Source organism: Brassica napus, chromosome A10, assembly GCF_020379485.1.
Source record: "Brassica napus cultivar Da-Ae chromosome A10, Da-Ae, whole genome shotgun sequence".
Classification (NCBI taxonomy): domain Eukaryota; kingdom Viridiplantae; phylum Streptophyta; class Magnoliopsida; order Brassicales; family Brassicaceae; genus Brassica; species Brassica napus.
The window spans coordinates 710,633-726,887 of record NC_063443.1 but is presented as its reverse complement, the minus strand read 5'-3'; the positions used below and the strand labels follow the sequence as shown (position 1 = coordinate 726,887).

The following is a 16,255-nucleotide window of genomic DNA, read 5'->3' as shown; positions in this document are numbered from 1 at the left end:
AAAATATTAAAAATATGTGTTTGTACGTATACGACAAAATATAAAATCAGTTAAAAAGAACATTTTCTTAAAAATAAATTATATGTATAAAAATTTAAAACAAAAACGAATTATAATATCCTACCAATACAAGAAATTTTTTAATGAAAAATAGTAAAGAAAAATTATAATAAAATATGTAAGTCTACTTTTTTTAAATTCTAAATAAAATCAAATTGTAAAAAAATATTATTTTTCTTATAAATAACTAACTTTCCTTTTTCATAGGTAATTTTATGTTAAAAAAATTATACACCAAATAAATTCAAATATTTCACCCGATATAATTGTTACATGTGCCATTAAAAAAATTATATGTTAATGTGTCAATAAAAATCTGCCATTATGTGAAAATAACTTTCTTTTTCCTAAAATCCTAAATAAAAGATATTTCTGAAATAATTATTATTTTGTTTTTTTAATTTTGACCAAATAAAATTTTTTTTTTAATTTTTTTAAAATGAATCCTTACAAAATATCATTGTAAAAGTCTATTTAATAGTAATTTCCACTTTTAAAATTTAAAATTTAATGATAAACATGATACTAAAAATTATTTAATTAACAAAGAAAAATTGCTAAAATATTAGTGATATTGAAAAAACGAATTTTGAAAATAGCAACTGCTAAAAATTGTTAATTAACTGAAAATAATTATTTGATAGTAATTTTATTTTTATAAATCCAAAAAAAAATTAAATTTTAAAATTTTATTTAATATTAATTTTCTTTTCTAAAGCCCTAAAAACTGTAAGAGAATATTTGATATATTTTTAAAAAATCATAAACAGAAGAGTTTTGTATCATATTTTTAAGTTCTAACCAAAATAAAAATGTAAAAATTTATTTCATAATATTTTTAAAAGAGAATTTGATGATGAACATGATACTAAAAAATTACTCAATCTGTTTAAAATTAGCTTAGATACGAATTGTATAAATAGTATGTTTTAAACTTATTTAATGGTAACTAGAAATTATTATTTGATAACAATTTAATTTTTCTAAAATCTTAAACAGAAGACAATTGTAAAAAGTTATATGATAGTAATTTTACTTTCATAAAATCCTAAAATAAAAATGTAAAAGAATATTTGATAAATATAAATATATTAATTGTAAATGAAAAGGATCCCTTTAAAAAAATCTAAACAAAAAAAATTGTAAAATTATGTAATAATAATTTTTAAAAAAAGAATTTGATGACAAGTATGATGTTTAATCTATTTAATTAACAAAAATAAAAAATTAGGATGTCTTCATGATTTCTATTTATATATGTTTGGTCATACGAAAATTATACACATGTCTGATATATATTTTCATGTTTGGTCATAAGAAATAAATTATTATTATTATTATTGTCACTGAAGTAATTTTTATATGCATTTTGTTAAAAAAATCAAGTTTAATCGCCATCTTATTACATTTTTTTACTTTGTAATATTTTTCTACTTTATTTTTATTTAAAATGTTGTTATGGAAATATATCATTAAGAAATAATGAATTAAGAAAATTATTAAGCATCAGATAAGTTTAATAAAATATTAAATTATTAAATAAGAATGTGTATGATGTTGTCATTGATTTGATTGGTCTTATTTAACCTTCAATTTTTTTTTAATTCTAATTCTTAATTCGGCTTGGGTTGGGTTTAAAGTTATAGGTATGAGTGTTTTCTCTAGCACTTAGTAGAAAATTGATAAAAATTCACATAAGCACTAGGATTATAAAATACAAAATATTAACTGTAATTTATGTGTAAAACGAGTTCTTAATTATAAAATAAGTCTCACACATCATATGCAAAAAGAATCCTAAAAGTATAATAAAATTGTTTATTTCTTTATTAAATTAAAACATCTAACAAAACCTGTTGCAACGCACGGGTTCATATCTAGTGTATTATATAGTTTACTAATATTAACCCGTTCTACAAACATATTATATTTTTAGCATAAATATTTTATATTTTAGAAAATAAAATATGTTAACTTATCAATTTAAAATAATTTTATCATATTTTGTTCAATATAACGTTTTTATTTTAAAATGATAGATATTATTATAAAATTGATAAAATAGGATATAATTTTATTCTTTTAGTAACATTTCATTACTAATTACTAAATTAGTTGAAAATATTTATATTCAATTTATAACAATTAAGATCTTATTATAATCTTTTTCAAGAGATTTGTTAGAATTTTGAAATTTTTTTAAAAAATAAAAGATATAAAAGATATTATGATTAAAGTAGTTAAAAATATTATATATATTAGCATTAGTGATATACATTTAATAGAAAATTTAAATGATGGTCCAAATAAAAATATCACTCATCAAAAAATCATAATTTTTATTTTATTAGAAAAAAAATTTGAAAAAAATTAAAATAGAAATAAATATTTATTTCTAACAAAATATTTAAAAATTATTAGTAAATGCATTTTTGAAATTAATTAATTTCATTTTATTTAAATTTTCGTTTATAAACCAAAACTATATTCAATTTTTATTTCTAATTATATTTTATGATAATTTAAATTAAAACTAACTAATTTTTGAAAGTAAATTAAAAAAGATTCTAAGAAGATTTTAAAAAGATTTTGTTAGAACATTTTAAATATATTCATTGGTATTTCAAATAAAAAGATAAAGATATTAAAAGATATAATAATGAACTTATGTAAAATATGATATTTTCTAGGAATGGTCCAAACTAAAAAAATCACACATGAAAAGAAGTCATGTTTTAATATATTAGATAGCGCGAGATTTAGCGGACAGGTGGAGAGATGGACGGTAGCGATCTAATAGCGATTTACTTATTTAAAACCCATTTTCCGTACCAAAAAATGTGTGGCTGCCGGGATTCGAGCCCGGGTCTCCACGGCCACAACGCGGGATACTTACCACTATACTACAGCCACTTTGTTGGTAAATATTCACAATTCTTTGTATAGTTATGCATAGATTCAGAGCAATGTATTTCCAAATGCAAAATAACTTTGTCATTCATATTCGCATATGTTTGTTTTTAGAAGACACTTCATAGTAGCTAGCACAAAAATTAAAGACTATGTTTTCTTCTGCGAATTATTACCAGTTTTGCTAGACGCACGAGACTTTTCTTTGTTGTTTTTTTCGACTAAATAACATGTTCCATATATTACCAAAATCCATATAATTTTTATATCAACAAATCAATACCTAAGTTTATATAAACGTAGCTGCTGAATCAGTTTATCCATAGCTAATTGTTATTGAATTATAAATTCATAAGAGAAGTCTTTTATATATAAATACATGCATACTTGTTTTTGATTATGAGCATAGATGCAATTTGGCTATAAGATGATTACAAAATGTAAATTATTCATAGTCTTTTTCTTTCAAAGTTCTAGAAAACGAACATAAAAAAATTAGGTTTTAATTGAGTAATATCAAAGGAAATTTAGGAGTTTCAAAAACACGAGACAAAAGAGACAAACCTTATAAAACATACAAAGAAGATAGTTAAAAAAATTTGGTGTAGTAACGCAGAATAGCATTATAGTGTTTTTTTTGTTTGTAAAAAAGAATAGCATCATAGTTTCCTCAGATCCACGTCTATTGAGACCAATCCGCATGTCCTGGTCCATAGCAATAGTGGAAGAAAAGCTCCTCACCTTCCCCGATATTTTTATCCGCAAACAAACCAATCCTATGATCTCCTCTGACGACCATCAACTGCACACGAAACCACAATTAAAAATTGAAAGATCATCATTTTATCAGTTTGAGTTTCTCGGAATGTTTTGGAGATATGATTAATTGTATATTAGAACCTGTCACCAACGACTTAGTTGATATACGCATGATTTATCTTTTTTTTTTATAAATGAATCAGTATTTGTCTAGGGTTAATATATGTCTGAGATTAAAGTACAGTGGCTTGGTACCTTGGCGTAGCAGTTTGGCTTTGATGAGTGATTGAGAAATTTAAGCTTGTTCCCTTTACGGCGAGCATCAATGCAGATCTGTAATGAGAACAAATTTGTAACTGGGGACTGATAAACATGTAAGTACCAGTCTGAAGAAGAGGTCGGAGACTGGAGTTACCTTATCATTCAAGGTAAAGAGATAGGAAAAACCATTCTTTCTTTCTGCTCTCCCACGTTCCTCTGCTTCCTCATAAGAAACCAATTCGCCAGTATATTCTCCGAGAAACTCATTTTTCTTTAGAGAGTGCTGATAGATCAACTCAGAGTATATCATTAATGGTCTAAACTTTGAAAAAAACTTTAAACAAAGAGAGAAAGAGGAAGTTATATTCGCGCATATAGGAAGTTAGTATTACTGGGACCAAGCTAGTCCGAATCTTAACACTTCTAGATTGACCAAAAAAAAACACTTCTAGCAACTGTTATAGTATGATCTACCTAAAATTGATTTCAAGAACATAAGCAATTAAGAAGAATGCATTATAAAAAATTAATTCTAATGTTTGTTCAAAAAAGAAGAAGTTAATTCTAATGTCTGAAGAATAAGTTTAACAAATCGTTAACTCTATTTTTTTCGGTTAATTATTATTTTTTTTTAAATTCCTATCATGAAAACCTTATATTATATAGGTGTTTTAGACCCTTTGGTGTTAATTAAAAATTTAACCCATATTCTGACATACGTATGATAACTTACCCGTGTAAATGCACCCCATCCATGAACATCAGACATTGCAAGGAGAATCTAGTGAATAATAAAAAAATAGCGAATAAATTAGCAATATTAGTATTACCGATAAAAAAAATAGAGGATGATTATGTCGATGGTTACCTTCTTGTGTTTCTTAAGGAGGAATCGCATGTTCATGCATTGGATTGGCTGTGATGCCTCACCGAGAGAGCCATCTCCACAGCTAATATAAAACAAAGTTTTCTTAGAACTTTATTTTTTGTTGAGATTTAGTCATATCGAATTTGATATTAAAATGAAAAGTTACCTAAGCGAACAACTGCGACAAATATCTGGATCGCATTCACGAGAAATAGAAAAGCAAGGACATTGTCGGTTACTGCATTGACCCTTTGCACAGTTACATCCCCCAAAACGATTCTTGCATGTCTTTAGACACCTGATAAAAACATGAACTTATGATATAAAAAGCCTGTAGCCTATTGGTTTAGGATACTGTCATTGATGTGCCTTTATTTTGGACTCAAACCGGCATACTATATATCATTGCTAAAAATGTTTTTTTTTGCTGAATATACCCTCGTTAAGTTTTTCTCCCCGAAAACTCAACATCACATAAAGTGGTTAGAATTAATAGTCTAACCTAATGTAATGGAAAAATGAGTGTGCGATTAGTTTTGGAGAGTGAATATGAAGAATTAGTGATACATACCCGCAATACTTCTCACAGACATTTCCGCTAGTTAAACAAGGGCATTGATCTCCACATACTGGTTCGCAAGTGCATGGTGTGTACTGCTTATACTCCTTATTTAATTCCTTAGCTGAATTTTTTATAGCAGGTGGATAACAAACATGTTTTTTGAGTTTGGCTCTTTTTCTGGCAAACTTAGTTTTTTTCCGAGATATCTCTTTATTAACCTTTAATGAAATCATCAGTAAGATTTAATCAAGTAAAGATAAATGTCATGAAGACTGCATATTTAAATTTACCTGATTGTCTATTTCTGGAGTTTGATCTTGCTCCCGCATGTAATTGTAAACCTCTAAACACGTCTTATGTCCGGAAAGTAAGTTTCTTGTAATAAGACAACTGCGGCCAGCACATGGACAAGGAACACAAACTAAGCTTTAGTATATATATTGGAACATCAACACTAGATAAGATAAAAATATCATATATATATAGGGAGAGAGAAAACTTATTGCAAATACCTCTACAATGTATTATATCAAACCTAACATATAATGTCATTTTACGGAGTCCTTTTTTAATTAATAAAACTCTTGACCAAAAAAATAAAAAAAAATAAAACTAAACTCAGTGAAAACATGATACCGGGTGTATAAATGTAACTTTTTCCGGTCTAACGTACATTTGTAAATTTGTGTGTGACCAAATGTTTCAGTTTTGATAAAGAAGATTTTTTATGAAGAAATATTTAGGGAATTGTCATTTTAGATTATTTGTATGTTAATAACATGGCTTTATTTTATATTTTTACCTGTTTCTCCCAAAGATTTCAACTCCTTGCAAGTAAAGATTCTTGTCTACAGGGCTCCACTCATTATATGTATGTGACATCTCTGTAATATTTTTTATTAGTTCATTAGGATCGATCAGTTAGTACATGTACAGTTTACAGTTTCTGTGTTTGTACCTGTGACCACATTATTCCCTTTATCGTTTGATATAGAGTTATCATTATCCACCACATGATCAGCTTCTATGAAACTCCTTGGCTATTAAACCAGTAATAAACATAATTAAGATATGACAACTATTGTGTGTGCGATCGAAAGAGGGAGAGAGTTACCTTAAGGTAACAATGCTTACTGCATTGTTTTTCAGCATCTTCCCTCTCAAACAAATTAGATTTGTTTTCTCTCTGACAAGCCAAAGTCATCAAATTAATTAATCACTAAGCTTTAGGCTTATGCAACGCAAAAATAAATAAATAAAAGCTTACAGGCAGAGGCTGATATTCTTCATGAAGATGACAGTCGAATATCTGTAAAAAATAGTAGTAAAACATGTGTATATATATATATATATGTATGTATATATTTTGGTGACAAAAAAATAAAGATTCAAAAGTTACCAAGCAACGACGGCAAAAGTGCTTATCAGCAGTTGCCGGAACAGAAATAAATTTGCTTTTGTCAGAAATTTCACCAATATCTCCATCATTCTTAAGCTTATTGTATCTCTCCTACATTATACTCGAAATTAAAACATTTTTCACGAGGATGAATGAGAAAAAATAAGCAGAAAGATTATATATTGATCGATCATTAACAAAAAGAAAAAGATTATTCATTGATGGATCATTAGATTCAATCATATTATTACCAAAATATCTGAAACCTTCAGTTCAAGGAACTTGGATAGAGTCCTCTGCACCACCAGATCATCCAGACTATATTTCTGACCAATCTTCCTACAAAATCATTGACTAAATTAGCATTAACAACGTATATTAATGAACCGTACGTCTCAATATCTATCGGTAAAGAAAAGTAAAGGTCTTAGTTCATGTACATATTTATAAAATATAGTTAAATTATTTCAGAATCGAAGTTGTGTATGAATGCACTACTTGCATGCATATATAAGTGATCACTAAATAACCAAAAACGTATGTAACGCAAAAAACTAACCATATAAACCGATCAACCTCTTTGGAAAACTCCATTTTTTGTTTCTTGGCGTCTTCATACTTTTTCTTGTCAGGACTCAATTCCACTGCCTCACCATCCACATAATGGAATTGTTTCTTACCAATCACAGACTCACTTGCAGCCATTAGCTGATTACTGCAATGTTAACGAAATATATAGATGCAATATAAGTGCTATATATTGTATATGGTTGATTGTTGAATTTAATGTGAAATAAAACAAACATACCTATCCGTGAAAACCCAGGTAAGGGATCGAGGTAGCTGTTTAACAGATATAAGCTTGGTAACCTCTTCATCAGGAATTTTAAATGTAACTTCTTCATAAGAAATATCATCATTTTCATTGAAATGATGGACTAGAGGTTCCATTCTCGAAGAAAGCATTTTGATGGCTGTTTCGTTGTTACGCTTTCCATTGTGCCGGGTTAAGGGAAGCAAATGATTATGGGCAGCATGAGCAGTCACACTCGGTAAGACTCTCGACTTGAATTTATTCTGTCAATCAAATATGGTAAATTATCTTAGAAAATGAATATACAATGTTCATGTGGTTTCACCCTTAGCTTTTAATATATAGTTGAGCGACTTCTGATGATCCATATAATCAAGCGTTTTATCGATATTTGGCATTTAAAGCTACCTTCGGGTTTTAATACTGTATATTACGCTGAAAAGAGATGTAAAGAAGCAACCAAGAGTTACTTACATTAATATGATCAAATCTTTCTTTTCCGATTTGCGCTTTGACCTCATTCAAGTCGGGTAGCAACTCCTTGCCATCTTTACGCCTTTTCTAATATAAAATCAAAATTAAAGAGAAGCAAATCACGAAAAATTTTATACACAGGAAAGATAAGCAGAATCACTTATACACCACAAACCAAATAGAAATGACGAAATTTCTGTAAACAGTACCGGATCTGAAAATTTGGAAGCAATAAACATTTCTTAAGAATTTTTTAAAAACAATTTTTCTTCATAATTTGAAAACTTATGCTGGTATAAAAAATCTATAAAAAATTTGGGGGTCAAAACCAATGTTTCATTAAGTTTGGCACATATCCAGTCATGCCTATTAGTGCTCGCTTCTGAGCAGTTTTATGGATCATCGGACGTATAACATAAATCTATCAGAAGGAATACCTATCGTTACAACCAACTAAATCCTATGTTACTACACTAGTAAATCAGATCTGTTTTGCGCTGCATAGTATTGCTCAAATTCTAGATTATATTGCTGATTTAGATCCTAGTCGACTAGAATACCAAAGAGTTCTGCCGATTTTCAAACAATCTTCGATTCCACTCTAAACAAGTTAAATAATGAGAAAGCTAGAAATGGTGTAACAAACATGTAAATTTACCTTCTCCATTACCCCCTCGCTTCTTATTTTCAAGTGCTTTCTGATGTTGTTGGAAGCCAATGTATGTGGTTTAAATAGGATACATAAAAGAAACCATGGCAAAGAAAAATAACAATGAAAACTCTGACCAGGAATAAACGTATATATGGAACTGCATGGATTGAAAGGAAGATAATATGAAATGTTTTATTGTAGATTTAATACTTAATATGTATGGTTTTCTACCGAGCCCGTTCTGGATATAGCCGAAATAAAATATTCGATTTTACGAATAAATCTACTGGTACATAGCATTTGTATTTTGCGAAAATGTATACACGGTTATATGCACATGCACGAGTTCGCCCTAATCTCTCAGTCACAATTAAGAGCAACCTCCTTTGAAATCATTTTTTGGCGTCGGTGACGATTTTGCTCGTCAGCATCGTGGCTATCGTTTTCATTCTCTGTTTGTTTTAGTTATGTATCCTTTCGGATTCTCTCTCACTTTTTCTTTTGTACTTAGTTTCTTTATTGCCTGAGATCATGCGGGTGATCTTATTGCTCTCTCTCCTCACTGAAGTCTCTTTATTGGTTCCTCGCTCATATTTGTGAGCTATGTCCTCCTCAATATCTTGTAGAGGCTTCTAACAGAAATTTTCACTGGAACTCTATTTTTTCTCACTGTAAGTTCTCCCCTCTTACGGTGACCAGGTGAGTGTTGTTTGTGGGGTTCCACGCTTGAACCATCGTTTAGGTTTGGAAGTTCATAGTGAAAAGGATGAACACTCTCAAATCGAAACAATCATCTCCATTCCAGAAAATCCTCCTCTCTAGATATGTCGAGATCTGATGTGTTAGTGGTGTGTCTCCTTCACTTCTAACATATCCTGCTGTGAATCTTGCCGACTCCAATGAGGATATATTACCACTTTTCCTTGCTGCATGACTCGCATGCGATAACCCTTTTGACTCTAGAAAAATTTGAATCTGTCATATCTCTCGATCAAGCGTTGTTTGCTCTCCAAACCGAGAGTGCTAAATATGTTGGCCTAGGCCTCTAATGTTTCTTATTGTAAACCCACATATTGGCCTACCAAATCTCAAGTTCATGTTTATGGATTGTGATGATTTGATTTATGTGGCAAAAAATTTAAAAATTTTCTATGGGTTCACAAGAGCCTTTAATTTGAGCATAATGTCAATTGTTTTGAAGAATTTACATGTGGTCTCATCGGGCTCGTTTATGTCTACATCATCCTCTTCCTTGAGAAGAATAACTTGTCACTTTTTCTCCTTTCTATGAAAAGAGACGATCCTTCGGTTTTGTTGCTGAGTTTTGGTTTTGTCTTCACCAATTTATCATCTTATTTAGCAGTCTACACGGAATCAGAAAATATCGTTAAAATTACCTTAGTTTTTCTCGCATGTGAGAGCTGGTTTGCAACGTCACATAACCATATTCTGTGACTATTTCCTAGTTGTCCGGACTTAGTCATGAAGGCCTTATCGATGCATTTAAGCAATCCGATGTCATTTTTTAAAGATCTATCTCATTTAATTTCTATGTTTATTGTAGTTTATACTTATTATCAAAAAAGATGTATCTCTCTAATCACTGTACCTAAAATTGTTGAATGATAATGAAACTAAAATGTGTTTAAAAAAAAGGATACACAGTTATATTTTGCATTGCAATTCTTCCAACTCTGTTTCATTTTCTTATTATGAGCCTACAAGGCTTGAATCGGATTCAAATCACTTTTAGTACCAAAGTGTTTAGTCAGAATTTTCAAAACACTGATTTCGGATATCGGATCTGGGTTAAATTATAGGCCTACGCTGGTCCTGTTAACAAAATAACAATGTGAACACCCATCTCTATTATTAAAAGAGAAGTACTCATTAGAAAATACCCCTTAGTTTTTAAAGTTAATTACACTTCCATGCCACTAAGAATTAAATTGAATTTCCTATTTTAATGCTTGTCTTTTTCAGTTAGATTAATGTGTTTTACTTATTCAAATATAAACTTATTGTCATTAAATGAACCTACATATTTCAATGCTTGTCTTTTCCAGTTAAATTAATGAGTTTTCCTTAATCAAATTTAAGCTTAATGTCATTAAATAAACCTAAAAATACATCATATATAACGTAGCTTATTACGAACGAGTACAACCCAATAATGAACTTGAATTTTATTTTTACGAAAACATGAATCACTTGACATATGTAATATTTAAAATATATTAACTACAATATAACAAATGCATATAACCTAACTATACTTTAGTTTTAAATGATCATGCTCAAGTTTTATATAGTCAACTTACATCATGCATCTATCGATGTACAATATTCAAACCACCTATAGTTTTCGTTTTCTTTATAGGATGTATCAACCAACCAATCATCTTATTGATTTTCTAAGCTTTATAAAAAAACAAATCAATAAATACTAACTCAAAATCCAATATCTTTTATTAATCAAAACAAAATATCTTCAATGTCGTCTCTTTAATGTACCTATTAAATATAGAAATTGTAACCATGATTACACTAATTATAAGAATAGATTTGATTCCAACCAATTGATCTATTACTTTGGTAATTGATTTGCTTGCATAAGAGGAAACAATAAATTTAAAATTTGTAAGAATATAAAGATATAGAGATTCCAACCAATTGCCTATATTTGCGTATGATTTTCGCATAATAAGCTTCAAATTGAACATTGAAAATGATAGAGAGATTTTTTTTAATCTTTTACCGACAAAGAACTTAAACAAAACGAAGAGTTAATGGTAATTTTTTTTTGTTACACTTCCCGGAAAAAAAACTGTTACAACATGGGCTTTCATAATACGGCATTTTAATATATTAATGTTATGGACATTTAATAATTATATTGACGAAAAACAAAGACTATAAATAATTTATTATTAATAAAATTATGAAATTATTTACAATTTGATGACTAATTCATCGTCCTTTTTATATGTTAAATTTTTCATAGAAGTTTAAAAATCATTGTATTTCCTTTAAACATGTATAACTGATTTATAATCTTTTATGTCATACTAAGTCATAATATAATATTTCTTCATATTTTACGTTAATAACCATTGTTTTTATATATCGTCTACAATTATCTAATTGTCTATTTGTTCAATTTTTATATGATATTGAATATTCGTCGTAAATAGATGGTTTAAGATGCCAAAAAAATATTTAATTGTTGAATATAGTACATCAAATATTACAAATACATCATTTAGTTAAATAAATAATCAAAAACCGAAAATTCATATCCGCACAGGACTAGTTTATCGTTAATATCAAAATATTATACTATTTGTTGACATTCTAGTTAAGTCCGTCAGAAATCAGAATGATAAAAAACAACTGAATGAGTTTTTTTTTTAACTTTAATTGACACTAAAAAGTGTCGAATGTCTTACACATGATCAACATCAACAACAACACAAGATTCACATCCTTTTCTCGACCTCTTAATGGTCAAAATGAACATATTCACAAAATACGAAACACCTTTGAAGATCTTCACCATTCCAATCGCAACACATATGTAATACATCCACCAGTTCAAAAAGTCAAAAGCATCCAAACTAGCCAGAAGCTTACGTTTAACCTGTGCAACCACCACCAAACTTTCTACCTCGTCTCTTAGCCTCCACCACCACATTAAACCAAAAGTCACCGCAACGACCGCTCTCTCCGACCATCTCTCCTCCTCCCCGTAAACCCCAAAAACGGTGTCGTCGACCACCGGCTTAACCACCACTCTAAACCACATCATCATCACTTCGTGTAGCCCTAAAAAGAACATAACCCTAACCAAGACCCACCTTTCTTGTGATGCAAGAAATAAGTTTTCGTCTGGATTTGTTGGCGTGGTGGTGCTCATGATTCCTTCGATTCCGAAGGCGACACAAGCTTGGACGAGGAAGAGAACGATCCAGCAGATGTAGAGATGGGAATGCAAAAGAGAGCATTCTGGTTTTCCTGAGAGGTTGTTGACTAAAGTGGAGACGATGATGAGAGATAAGATTGTGTATAAGACTCCGACATCGGCTTGATGGAGAAATGAGGATACGCGGGAGACGGTGACGGGAACTGAGGAGAGAGAGAGACGTGAAAGGAAGAGGAAGGAGAGAGGGACGAGGAGGCTAAGAAGACTAATGGATATCATTTGAAATGGTCGAAGCAGTGACCAGCTGACTCTTGTGTTCTTCTGTGCTACTTCGCCTTCCATCTTAATCGCAAAGAAATAAAACACTGAGGAAGAAAATGAAAGACACTGTCGCTTGGATGAGAAGAAACAGGGGATATCATTTATATAACACTTTTAGAAAGTGTGTTTGGCAACCACGTTGATCGTCGTCTAGCTTCAAAGGTCCCTTTCCAATTCCTCCTTTTTTAATCTATTATTTCAAAAAGAAATCAGTTTTTTTTTTCTAATGAAAAATTACCCACAATTTTCATATATGTTAAGCCGGCCGATACTCTTCGTGGTTGGTTTAATATATTTGAAAAAAGAATATTAATGAGGACAATGTTAATACTTTAAGCTAAAACTCGCGTTAAGCGTGGTGGTTACTACAAGTTGTTCATATTTTTATATTGAAAATAATGTGCCAATGGACTTTGACCAATATGCATCGTAGGACCCTTGCATATCTTAGTGTTCGACCATTACATGGACAAACTTGCTTCACATCTATCTTTAAAAAGCTAGACCAAAAATACGTGTATATACAATACTATATGCAGATTAAACATTATATTAGTATTTCCTGATTTTTCTTCTAAAAAAGGAGATAAATTCAAGGTCTTGAACGACAGGTAATAACTCAATAGAAAGTTAGTTATAAATCCTTGTGTTTAAAAATTGACAACATCATTAAGTTTAGTGGAGTTGTAACTTTCAGTTTCGAAATAAAAGTCAAATAAAAATGCTTAAGTTGGTAAAATCTTTTAAGTTCTATCCATTACCGTCTAAACATAATAAATCAAGTGAGAACACACAAAGAAAGCTACCAGAAGCAGCCGACAAAAAAACGGTTAAAAGGTAATGTATATGCGGTAACTTTTTTCACTTAGAAACAAACTACATTTGCTTCCACAATTTAACCGATCAGTGATTATCAGCATATAAGTACGACACTAGAATACTGATACGCGAAATAAGAATGACCAATAATTCGATTACAAAGTAACAAAACATTACAAAGTCATTGTTCAATCAAACAGCAGATAAAGAAAACTTTACTTGTTCTTCATGTATGTATCAGCTACTGATTTTGATTTCTTTCTAGAACCAAACACACATTTTATGGAAACCCATCAAAATAGATGTGCTAAGCCGAAACACTACCTTCAGGCGATCAAGCTGCTGCAAGTGGCTGAAGGGCTTTAAGAGGGTTCATGATAACACCATCGATAAGCCCGTAATCTTTTGCTTCTTTAGCACTCATGAAGAAATCACGGTCTGTGTCCTGGTTTATCTTCTCTAGGCTTTGACCAGTCTGGTAAGCGAGGTAACCGTTTAGGTTTGCCTTGTGATGCAGCATTTCATTTGCCTGTTTTCATATCATGAACTTGCCAGGTTAGGTTTAAAAAATCAAATCGAATATTGAACTCAATCTAGTCCCTTAAAAACACTTAAGACAGAGACTGGAAAACAAATATAAGAAGATGTTTAATGAAATGACCTGAATGTCGATATCAGTTTGGCCACCTTGAGCTCCACCAAGCGGCTGATGGATCATTATCCTTGAGTTTGGGAGACTGTATCTTTTCCCTGCAGATATGACAAATAAAGCTAAGCTCGCACCAAGAAATTGAGAAGAACAGAGTTAAACCAAAGATTTTACTATGAATGAGAGGATTATGAGCCTACCTTTGGTTCCAGCACTAAGCAGAAAGGCTCCCATACTGTACATTTTAAAAAATCACATACACAGAAAAAAGGAGGTATTACAATCCATACAAACTCACATTATCCACCCATACAAGAAATTGTTTTCCATAAATGCTTTTGGTCATGCATCCAATATAAAGATCAGCCAACCACACTGAAGACCTTAAGAACATAAACGCATAATGAGAGTTAAAGGATGGAGAAAGTTATACCTAGCAGCTAGACCAACACAAACAGTGGAGACATCAGGTCGGATATGCCTCATAGTATCGAATATAGCCATACCTGAGGAAAGTGAAAGAGACAAGAATCAGTAACACTGAACCCAAAAAAAAAAATACATACGAGAAACGATATCTGAGAAAAGTAGAAGCTAATAAAGAGTTATTATTTACCAGCTGTAACTGATCCACCAGGAGAGTTCACATACATGACAATATCCTGTCAAACATAAATAAGCAAGCACAATCAGAATCCTAAGCAAAACATTGTGCAACAAGGAACAAGAGATAAATAAAGATCTGACCTTAGTAGGATCAACAGCATCGAGGTAAAGAAGCTGAGCTACGATTATGTTGGCCATATCATCATCCACAGCACCACCACAACGAATAATCCTCTGAGGAAAAAAAGAAACCAATTCATCAAAGCTTGAAACTTTGATAATCTTTAAACAAAAGAGAGTCTTACATATTGGAAGAGCTGGCTTATGATACTCTGGAAACGCTCTTGCACCATAGGAGGTGGTCCTTGTCCTTGAGCGTACACAGGAAAGTAAGGCGAAGAAGGGACTTGTAAATCATCTCTGCCAAGTAACAACACAGTTCAAGATTCAACCATCAAAAAAAAACAATCACAGCTCAAAAGCTTCACCTGATGGACCAAACTCCTTGAGGAGAGGGAGTCTCCGGAGTCCAGAGGTTGCCGGAGTATACAGCCTTCGGAGCCGTCTTTCTGCCGCTAACTAACTTCTTCGTCTTTCTGCAAACCAAATTCGTTCAGTTCCTTCAAATCCCTAAATCTAATCTACGATTTCGCGAAGAAACACTACCTTGAACGAAGAGGCTCGAAAGGGAGGGAAAGCTTCTGAGAATCGAACGAGGAGGCGTTGGGACTCGCGGAGACGAATCCGGCTGTGAACCTGAGAGAGGAAGCTGATGTGGAGACGCAAGCGTGAGCCATCTTGTTGTTCGATGAAACCCTGATTTCGTCGCCGGCGAGGCTTATCCGAAATTTGGGGATTTTTTTTTTTTTTTTGCTTGCGAAGAGTGTGACTAATCTGACTTCAGTAGAGAGGCTCTAATTGATTATTATCTATTTTCGTATCGGGTCGGGTTTTAACCCAATGGAGCGGGTCAGTTTCTGGTTTTGGAGAGTTATAATTCGTTTGGTTTATTCATGGTTTATTCGTTTAGCCCTGCGATTTTGGATACTTCGGTTATTCGAATAGAGTATTTTTGGTTTCGGTCTATTTGGTCCAGCCACAATTCTACCGAAGTGAACCAAAAAATAGGTTTGGTTCAGTTAGTCTCGGTTTTTAAACTTCCGAACTAACACATTTTTT

At 31.1% G+C, this 16,255-nt stretch overlaps 3 protein-coding genes across 3 annotated transcripts; all 3 read right to left on the bottom strand.

The window, feature by feature from the left end:
- Positions 1-3,652: 3,652 nt before the first annotated feature.
- LOC106369400 (histone-lysine N-methyltransferase MEDEA-like) lies at positions 3,653-7,967 on the bottom strand. Its single transcript, XM_048743233.1, has 16 exons — positions 7,628-7,967; positions 7,379-7,534; positions 7,071-7,158; positions 6,820-6,930; positions 6,688-6,729; positions 6,535-6,606; positions 6,386-6,460; positions 6,223-6,281; positions 5,711-5,810; positions 5,430-5,638; positions 5,025-5,156; positions 4,859-4,940; positions 4,694-4,771; positions 4,145-4,273; positions 3,985-4,062; positions 3,653-3,772 (listed from the first exon to the last, which is right to left on the bottom strand). Exons 1-16 carry the CDS (start codon positions 7,783-7,785, stop codon positions 3,653-3,655), a joined length of 1,689 nt encoding a protein of 562 aa, XP_048599190.1. The 5' UTR covers positions 7,786-7,967.
- A 4,142-nt stretch (positions 7,968-12,109) lies between these two features.
- On the bottom strand, positions 12,110-13,695 carry BNAA10G01210D. The gene has a single exon (XM_013809560.3). The coding sequence runs from the start codon at positions 13,021-13,023 to the stop codon at positions 12,205-12,207; it is 819 nt and encodes a 272-aa protein (XP_013665014.1). The 5' UTR covers positions 13,024-13,695; the 3' UTR covers positions 12,110-12,204.
- Positions 13,696-13,943: 248 nt separating this feature from the next.
- Positions 13,944-15,999, bottom strand: LOC106370909 (ATP-dependent Clp protease proteolytic subunit 5, chloroplastic). Its single transcript, XM_048743337.1, has 9 exons — positions 15,743-15,999; positions 15,565-15,672; positions 15,382-15,496; positions 15,218-15,310; positions 15,087-15,132; positions 14,904-14,976; positions 14,671-14,705; positions 14,483-14,571; positions 13,944-14,350 (listed from the first exon to the last, which is right to left on the bottom strand). The coding sequence occupies exons 1-9, from the start codon at positions 15,871-15,873 to the stop codon at positions 14,156-14,158; spliced, it is 885 nt and encodes a 294-aa protein (XP_048599294.1). The 5' UTR covers positions 15,874-15,999; the 3' UTR covers positions 13,944-14,155.
- Between the last annotated feature and the right edge of the window lie 256 nt (positions 16,000-16,255).